This window comes from Ricinus communis, chromosome 9 (genome assembly GCF_019578655.1).
Source record: "Ricinus communis isolate WT05 ecotype wild-type chromosome 9, ASM1957865v1, whole genome shotgun sequence".
In the NCBI taxonomy this organism is placed as follows: domain Eukaryota; kingdom Viridiplantae; phylum Streptophyta; class Magnoliopsida; order Malpighiales; family Euphorbiaceae; genus Ricinus; species Ricinus communis.
Window position 1 is genome coordinate 20,569,201 of NC_063264.1, and position 9,930 is coordinate 20,579,130.

General features: G+C 31.8%; 1 protein-coding gene across 1 annotated transcript; it reads left to right on the forward strand.

The window, feature by feature from the left end:
- The first annotated feature begins 1,349 nt into the window (after nt 1-1,349).
- LOC8279231 (reticulon-4-interacting protein 1, mitochondrial) lies at nt 1,350-9,395 on the forward strand. The gene is made up of 7 exons (XM_002518316.4): nt 1,350-1,785; nt 2,699-2,926; nt 3,377-3,450; nt 7,525-7,684; nt 7,851-7,970; nt 8,103-8,211; nt 8,917-9,395. Exons 1-7 carry the CDS (start codon nt 1,561-1,563, stop codon nt 9,096-9,098), a joined length of 1,098 nt encoding a protein of 365 aa, XP_002518362.1. The 5' UTR covers nt 1,350-1,560; the 3' UTR covers nt 9,099-9,395.
- Nucleotides 9,396-9,930: the final 535 nt, after the last annotated feature.

The window sequence follows — 9,930 nt, forward strand, 5'->3', positions numbered from 1 at the left end:
TTTTATGTTCAATTTTAAAGAATAAATTTTTTAAAGTGTATTAATTTTACTATTTACTAATTTTGAATTTATGAATGTTAATTAAATTCAGAAATTTAAATTCTTTGAATACAAAAAAGTTTTATTCATTTTAAAAAAATAAAAATAAATTTGAGGAGTGAATTGAGGAGATAGTAAGAGCACCTCTAATGAACTCTTTATATATATTAAACTATTTATTTTAAAGAATTATAATAAATAATACTCTAATATATATATATATATATATATCTTTTTAATAAAGTAGAGAGTTGATTTGACTCTTTATATATGGAGACTTAAACTTGACTCTCTACTTTATATTTATTAAAAGTAGTACAAAATTTTATGCACTTAATTAATTAATATTTATAATTTTTATTTAAAATTAAAAGAATAAAATATAAATTAAAATTATTAATACTTATAAAATAAAAGTAAATATAAAAAATAAAATAAAAACAACATATTGAATTTAAATAGATTATTTATATTTGAATATTCATAAAAATACTTTTTGTTATATAAATTTTAAAATAAAAAGTATTATTAGAGATGTTCTAAGAATTATTTTTTTAGTTTAATTAAGATTTGAGTTGGAATCTTAGATACTACTTTACCATCATTGAATATTATTTTATCATGAGTATCTTAGTCGACATGTTCTAAATTATTCTAAACTAATTGTTTATTCGTACGTTGCACGCCGTTATTATTATTTTAATTATAAAATTAAATTCATAAATACTATTTAATAAATTTATTAATATTTAATATTAATTTATAATGCTTTAAAAAACTAATAGCAAACTAACTATTTTTAAACTCTTTTTATATGTTTTAAAATTTTAAAATTTCATTAGTTTAATAATATAAAAAATTATTTTAAGAATACTTATTAATTAACTTTAATATTGTATAAATTAATAAATATAATATTATTACTATTTTTTAAAATTAATTTATTATATTATTAAAAATATTTTATTATTAGATATGATATTAAAAACTATAATTTAAGACATTATTTTAAGATCAAATTATATCTAATTAAAATATAATTTATTAACAAATACAATGTTAAAATATACTAATATGTTAATTTATTATATAATTAAAAATTATTATTAATTAATATAATAAAAAATAAAATTAATATATTTTTAAGATTATAATTAGTGTAAAATTATGAATAGATTTAAATTTTATGTATTAAAAATAAATAATAAATTAATATATATATATATATATATATATATATATAGTGGTAAATTAATATATATATTATAAATGAAAAGAAAAAGAGTTTGTGAGAGGGCTTAAAGTAGAAGAAATAACTAACAAGTGCAGTATGCGGATAGTAGCAGGGACACGTTCCACCACTTCACTCCTTATTCCTTCTCCCTTCTTCTTCCTTCCTCCTTCTTCCTTCTGCTTCTCCTCTTACTGTTATATTAATTTAAAAACCCTAACCAAAAACTCACGAGAGCTACTCTTCTCATTTCCCATTTCTTATTTCACATACATATATACACAAAGAAAATGCAATTCTTGAGAGCTCACAGCCTTAAAACCAGCTCTGAATACCAAATCTTGAAGTTAGGCTCTGTCAGGTTCTTGGTCACCTCTTGCAGGGCGGTGGTTCTGCCCCGGTTCGGTGGGCCCGAGGTGCTGGAGCTCCGGTCAGATGTAGAAGTCCCCCAGATCAAACCCAATGAAGTATTGGTTCGAACTCGCGCTGTCTCTGTCAACCCCCTTGACACTAGAGTGAGTTTATTATTAATCTTGGTTCCTGTTCTTTTTGTTTGTTAACTTTGTTTTGTGTATAAATTATATGGTGGTCAATAATTATTGGTTGGTGTGGAAAATGCGTGAAATGATAAAAAGAAATGTTGATATTGGGCAGTTTGATGTTTAATGAATATGGGGTTTTTGAGTAAATTATAACTGTAAATGATTAAAATGTTCATATATGTTTAGGATAAAGAGACACTGATCTTCAATGGAATATTACTTTAGTACTGGTAAAATGAGTGTTTGTTTGTATGTATTCTTGTAGGCATTGTTTGAAATAAATCATAAGCAGGAATTAAATGCAATTATATTCTTCCAAAATTATATCATTTATGGCATGATTTTGTTTCTTATAAGATGCCTTTTTATTTATTTGTTTATTTATTTATTTAAGTATTTTTTAAGTTGAAATAATTGAATTATAACACTGATAACTTTTCTGAACTTGAGAATTTACTAAGATTTGAATTGACTTTTTTGCATCTTTGAACTTCTCAAATACTATGATAGTAAGATATACAATGGAAAAAGAGATTTGTGTGATTTTTCTTAGAAAAAAAGAGAAAATAATGTGAGAGGGTGGCTGTTCTTATAGGAATGTTAAAGTGCTTTCTGATGCAATGAGCTGGGAAACTTGCTGTATTTTGTACTCTAGGAAAATACTGAGTCGGTCAGTATTCACACTTCTTTTTTCTTGGATTTTTTTATTAAGGAGTGTGAATGAGGATTTCATTTGTGTTTGTGGTCTCTCATTCCTAGCAAACCAAACCGAGTTTTAATGAATTATTCTGAATAACCCAAATAAATGAACAAATAATACCTTAACATGCCTGTCATGTACAATCATCATCAAACTCTGAATGTCTGCAAATCTTAATGCTTTCAGATGCGATCAGGTTATGGCCGTTCAATATTTGAACCTCTTCTACCTCTCATTTTGGGTCGTGATATAAGTGGCGAAGTTACAGCTATTGGAACTTCAGTTCAGTCACTGAGTGTGGGGCAAGAAGTCTTCGGTGCATTACATCCTACTGCCGTGAGAGGTACTTATACAGACTATGCAATTCTCTCAGAAGATGAGCTTACTGCAAAACCAGCATCAGTTTCACACGTGGTAGGTAATGCAGCCTCTGTTAATTTTAGGTATATTATTATTTTGTACCATATTCTGTTCTTTTCATTTTGTGTTCTTTTTGTTTAAAATCCTTTGTCTTTAAATAGTTTAAGAGCATTCTTTATGTTGCAACTATTTATTGGAAGACTCTTTCAGTGTCCCATTCAGTAAGCTTAGTGGTTGACTTCATTTTTCTTAGTTGAATTTCATATTTAAATGTTTGAATGCATATATACTTCTATGAGTGTATTCATATTATTGTTCAAAAGAAAGATTTTAATCCAATATTCCCTCCTAACCGGAATCTTCGTTATTTCACTACTGTGGTGTGACAGCATTTATGCCTTTTCAATCTAAGTGTGAATTCTTATTTCTAATCCTTTTTTAATATTTTAATGTTCTCTTTCACTGTAGTACACATTGTGAATTACTATTTAACTTCTCATCCAGGAAGCAAGTGCTATCCCTTTTGCTGCACTAACTGCATGGCGGGCTCTAAAAAGCACTGCTAGGATAAATGAGGGGTATGGTTATGTTGCCAACTTTTTGTGTTGTATTATATTGTATAGACAATCAAACGTATCTTACCTTTTTCATATCTGAATATGTTTAGTGCTACTATTTCTTGGGCTATGCTCTGGATGTTAGATTTTTTCTATCATTTCTGTGGTGTTCAATGCAAGGAAAATCTCTCTTTTAAACTGTTGAAACCAGCAAGATGTCTGATGAAATTGCAACAAGGTTACAGAGTCCTGCTTTATATATTAAGAAAAGATGTTTATGAGGGCTAGAAATACTTGGTTATAGGAACTTAGATCACCTATTATGCAGTAAACTAGAAATCACCTCGACTGGGCTGGGGTAACAACATTATTGATGCAGGTCTCCCCTGTCATTCACAGGTGGCCAGCAGCTTTCCAATGATAAGGGGAGATCTACTGCTTACTACCAACAAAAAAATTTGACCTATATGTATAGTCAAGTCGTCTGCATATCTTTCTGATATTCTTTCTTTCTACTCATCATAATTTTGGTTTTAACATATTCAAAGTTAGATTTAATATAGCACACTGGTTTGACACTCTTTTGTGACATAATGGGCTTAATCACATATTTCTTTAGAACTTTTGCACCAGGTGAGTTTTAGTCTGAATCATGTTTACCAAAATTGAAATGAATTTCAAAATCTGAAACTTTCTTGTGAGAAAGAGGCCAGCAAGAAGGAAATTCAGCGCCTTGATAGAGACAATGTATTGCTATTTGATATGAAGTCTGAAAAATCTTTCTCTTTAAACATAGATACTTCCCTTTAAAGGAGTTATATGGTTGTAAATCCGATGTTGTAATTAAATTGTCAGTGAAAATATCTAAAGAAAGCCAGAAAACATTGTGACTTGTTCAGATCTTGTGTTACTTTTTGTTGGATAAAAACATTGCTGAGATGACGAATCTCATCCCATCTAATGGTGGTCATATCCAAGATATTTATACTTCCCTTACACTATCATTCTAACAGCTAATTTAATGCCAAACAGTAGCCATAATGTTTTTGTCAGCCTCTACAACAATCTCTCTAAGTCCTTTATCGGTATTAAATTATACTCTCACTGCCACAGTTCCTTAATCCTGTTTATATTCGATTGTAAGAACATATAGATGGATTGAAGTGTGCAGAGGTCATCAGCTTGAAAGGTTTTTGTTTGTGTGTTTGTGTGTGAAAGCAGTCTAAATTTCTTCCTTTTCAACATCGAAAATCCAAGCTTTACCCAAATATAAACAACTTTTTCTCCCTTTTCAGCCAGTTATTGCAATCGAATTCAGAGACAGTAATACCCATATGTTTTTTGTTTCCAAAAACAAAACCACTAATTGCATTGCTTAACAGAAAGAAAAAAAAAGCAACCAATATCACTTGAAGAAAGTGACTTGCATACTATAGCTCTCTGGGTACCTCTTTTGATATTTTCATTAATATCCCTTAAAATTTTCATTATTTGTCAACTTTATTTCTCTTTTACTTCAAAGAAAAACATGACAGGAAAAATGTCATCAACTGACCATCATAGGCCATCAACCAAGCAATAAAGAAGATTCTTTTTCCTTCCAGCAAGTTAAAATAATACATTGAATTTGAATAGATGTGAGGTTTCAAGTTGGAAATTCGAAGAGGCCAAAAATGAAATTATAGTTGGGGTTCGGAAGTGTGAGAGACAAAGAGTGAAAGATATAGAAACAAAGAGAGGAAAGGGAAAAGAGAGAAGTTCAATAACTAGGGATGGAGTATTGAAGAAAATGTTGAAGTGATAGAATGAGGGAAAAAAAACATATAGGAGAAAAAAATAGATAAAAGAAAGATTAAATTTGTAATAAAAAGCTCAAAAGCATGTCGACATTATTGTAATGCACATTTCACTTGCTTGCATTATGTGTGAAACTCAAATTCTTATTTTGTTGAAAAATTGGGCTGAATTGGTTACAATATGTAAGATATAGATAATGGCTAAAGAGTTCAATTTCGGGAAAATTGTCAATTTCACACAAATTATAGGGGTAATTGGCATTTAAGCCTATATATGAAGCTTGGAGATGAACAAGGAAGTTTTACTTGGAACCTTAGGGATCTTTCCCCATTTTCTTAGCTTTTGCAGTTTCCCATTATGTTGTTAGAAAGAGTTTGTGTAGGGGAAATTTAGGTAAAACTAAAAGGTTATATATTTTGTTCAGAATTGATTTTTTATATTAAAATGAAAAATGAACATATAAAAGTTGACTTTTATAGTGAGAAATTTGTCACTAAATATTTTAAGGAATTGATAGAATATGAGTAAAAATCACTTAGCTTAGAAGTCGGACCTTGGCTAGCTCAAAAGGTCAGACCTCGGATAGCCCAAAAGGTCAGACCTTAATCTCGAGAGGCCTACTTCAGTAAAGGATGACTTTTATATCAAGAGGTATCCCTGTCAAAGGTAAGACCTCTACTTAAGAGCCCAAACCCAATATTCTAAAAGGACAATATGAGAATTTTACTAATGGAGATAAAACCCTAAATATAAAAGGTATAGTATCTTCATCATTCTCTAACTTTAATAAAAATGGATAATCTTCTCATTACGATCTAACTTAAGCATCGGAGTTGGATTGCTGGAATCCGGCATCTATTTTGACAACCTATTCTTCTCTTTATTTTGCAGGTTCTATGAACCAAAAATCTTCAAGCTCTCTTGAGTCCATTCGAAATTTGCTGAATCCATCAATTGGTGCCGTCTGTGGGAGAGAGAGCTTGAAGATTTTTGGTTTATAGGACCTGCAAAATAAGGAGAAGAAGAGGTTGTCAAAGTGGATGCCAGATTCCGGCGATCCAACTCCGATGTCTAAGTTAGATCATAATGAGAAGATTATCCATTTTATTAAAGTTAGAGAATGACGAAGATACTATACCTTTTATATTTAGGGTTTTATCTTCTCTTAGTGAAATTCTATATTCTCTTTTTAGAATATTGCGTTTTGGCTCTTAAATAGAAGTCTTACTTTTGATAGGGAGACTTCTTAATATAAGGGTTATCCTTTACTAAAGTAGGCCTCCCGAGATAGAGGTTTGACCTTTTGGGCTAGCCGAGCTCCGACCTCTAAGCTAACTGATTTTTACTGATATCCTATTAGGAACATATGTCCTAAAGAATTTTATGTAATTTAAAAGTGACGAGTGCATGAAGACTTGCTCTTGTAGAGGCTTCACCTACAGGAGAGCACTAGAGTTTGTTGAAAACTATCAATTCTTAGGTCATGGGAGCACACAAAAGTTGCTTTGATTCATTACTTTGTGCCAACAAATTTTTACCTTCTATTTGGAGAATGGAAACATGTCTACATGAGTACATTACCTGGTTCTTAACTTGTATATAAAGATTAAAATTCTGTCATATATAAAGATTAAAATTCTGTCATATGAGGATGTGATGATTTGCATCTAGCAATAAGAGTCCAATCCAAATATTTCTTCAGGTCTAGCAAGTAGATTATATAAACATATGCTTTCCAGATAGGATAATTGATTAGAAAGAAGCAGCTCTCTCAAGATCTCTAATATAAAGAATTGCTTCTAATTATTTAGGGAATGGAATCCGAATCATAGGTATGGGTGTAATTTCTTTCTGCCCTACTTACTGCTATATCATCAGTTTTCTTAATTTTTTTCTCCCCCCCCTATCTACCTTATTAATTGGGATTCATGGAGGATATTTTTGTAGTTACGATATATCTTTGAGGAGTTGTTAGCTCAAATGCGGAGTTATGGGCAGTTCTATGGTATCAGCTTTTGTAATCTGTTTGTGTGTGTTGGTCCCTTTAAGCTCTTCCTAGAACTAAACGATTATTATAAGAATCAAATGACTTTCAGTGGATTATCATTTTATATGAAGTTAATCTTAGCATTTGTATTAGTAATAAGTGTTGTTGGCATCTGATGGAAGCATGTCATCATTGTTTAATGTCTCATTTCCAATAATAAGCCTTTTGCACCAGCTGGTTGAAAAGGTTGATGCAAACATGATTAATATTATGTATTCCCTTCTAGTAGCATCTGAATCTCATTTCCACAGGCAAAGAGTGTTGATAGTGGGTGGTGGTGGAGCAGTAGGTTTTGCAGCAATTCAGCTTGCAGTAGCTGCAGGATGCCATGTTACAGCTACTTGTGGAAGTCTGAGCATAGATCGGGTACTGAAAGCTGGTGCTGAGCGGGCTATTGACTACATTGCTGAGGTGATATTATTAATGAATGTGCTTCGTTCACACTGCCTGTTCAAATTATATACTTGCTGTAGACTGTGCTATTTGTTTTTGGTTTGGAAATATTCTGATGCATGTTTCTATTTGGAAATTCTAGTTAGAGAAGTTTTCTTCATAAGCTACGTTGCTCCTTATGCAGGACATTGAACTTGCAATAAAAGGGAAGTTTGATGCTGTTTTGGACACTATTGGTGTACCAGAAACAGAAAGAATTGGCATCAACTTCTTGAAGAGAGGTGGACAGTACATGACTCTTCAGGCAAGACATGGAAGTCATTTTCTTTAATAGGAGTTATGGATAACTTTAGTTTATCCATGAAAAAAGAGAGTTTAAAGCTATTTTCCTAAACTCTTCAACTTGACTTTTAAGTATCTTTCTCTTGTATTACAGGGTGAGGCAGCATCTGTGACTGATAGGTACGGAATAGCAGTTGGACTTCCTATTGCTACAGCTATTTTATTGAAGAAACAGATTCAATACCGATATTCTCATGGAATAGGTATTTAAATTTTGTGTCCTGGATCATCCTTTGAGTAGATTAGTTGTCAAAACCAAATGATTTGTTCAAGTTAACTAAATAATTGTATGTCTCTCTTTTTGGTATATATATATTTCTTCATTTAAGTGCGATGTAAATTTCTTATACAACTTTCTTTGTGTTGTTATAAAGACCAGCGCTGGATCATATGTGTAGGAGTTGAGACATGCACAATATTTAGAATAGACCATTATTCTTAGAATTTATTAAGTTCAGCTAGTGCAGCATTTATTTAAAAAATGATCTTCCTTGATTAAAGCTTGATTTGTTTCCTTTGCATTCTGCTTCTCTTGGCGGATTTTTTTCCCTTCAGAAGGAAAAATAGAACGTACACATGCATACTGGTTTTTCAAAATTTGACCCTCACCTCAAGTCCTTGTGATCTAATGTTGCATATCGTCTCAACTTGGTCCATGAATCAACATACTGTTACCCCAAATTGGCTTTCCCCCTTAAAACTATTAACTGAGACATGCGAGTCCACAGGCATCCACATTCTTGTGCCATGTAAATTTCCGTTGAAATATGTCTTTAGATGCCTACATGTTTTTTTATGTTGTCCCTTCAAATCCTAATGCATGACACCATTGTCATTGGCTATGGCATCACATGTATAGACACCGCATTCTGAAGTAATTAAACTAATGTTTACTGTTATTGTTGCAGAATATTGGTGGACTTACATGAGAGCTGATTCAGATGGGTTGGATGAAATCCGCCGCTTATCTGAGGCTGGAAAGTTGAAGGTACCTGTTGAAAAAACATTCCCGTTCACACAAGTTAGGGAGGCTCATGAGGCAAAAGAGAAAAGGCTAATTCCTGGTAAAGTGGTGCTGGAACTTGATTGAAATAATTTCAACAAGCTCGTACTGATGCGATCAAATTACTACATTGGTTGGTTAATAGGGTTTTCTTTCTTTTCCTATTCTCTGTAAATGGTTTTTTCTTTTTCTTCCTACGCGTGTTTGACGAGCTGAACTTACAGTGTAGTCCAGCTCTATAAAAAATAAGTGCTGTAGTATTTTTGCATTTTGTACAGAAGGTGGAACTCTCGCTGGCAGGAATTCCTCGATATCCGGCTTGCAATCTGTAAATGCTTGAGAATTTTCTCTCTTTTAAGCTGTCTAGTTTTATTTTGATACTAACCGAAAACTCAAGCAGCGGTTCTGCTGGTTAGATGCCACTTTCCAGATGTCTTGGTAACCCTTAGCTTGGCATATTATAGTTTGAACCCTTCCCTTGCATTCAACCATATGAGCTTGATGGACAACTGAAACTGTAAGCTTTTTTTTCCTCCTTTATAAGGGGGCACGCAACTTTTGCAATTTGTTTCTTTACAAATTGGTTTAGGGGTGCCTACAAAGATGAAATCAGAGCCAACAAAAAGGTTACATCCCAATTGAATCAAAGGAGCTCTATGCTTTCTGATCCCGAAGGTGAGAGCACTTGTTCTCCTGGAAATTAAAGTTGCTTCATCTCTTGCAGTTTTCGCTTTAAAAGTTCCACTTCTTTTTCTAAAGCATTTCTCCCTTTGCTTCGCCTGATCAAAATAGTCATTGGGCTATGCCTATTAATTTAACAAGGAAAATGACTTTGTAAATCTTTAAATTCTTCTCTAATCTTCTAGCACAAACAATCGTATCATATATGTATAACATAAAAATAATTAACTCAAAAATA

Bases quoted from the DNA above. Each gene is read 5' to 3' on its own strand.
- LOC8279231 (XM_002518316.4), top strand. From the start codon at position 1,561: ATGCAATTCTTGAGAGCTCACAGCCTTAAAACCAGCTCTGAATACCAA. The intron at 7,971-8,102 runs GCAAGACATGGA...CTTGTATTACAG, and splicing joins GACAGTACATGACTCTTCAG to GGTGAGGCAGCATCTGTGAC. The intron at 8,212-8,916 runs GTATTTAAATTT...TTATTGTTGCAG, and splicing joins CCGATATTCTCATGGAATAG to AATATTGGTGGACTTACATG.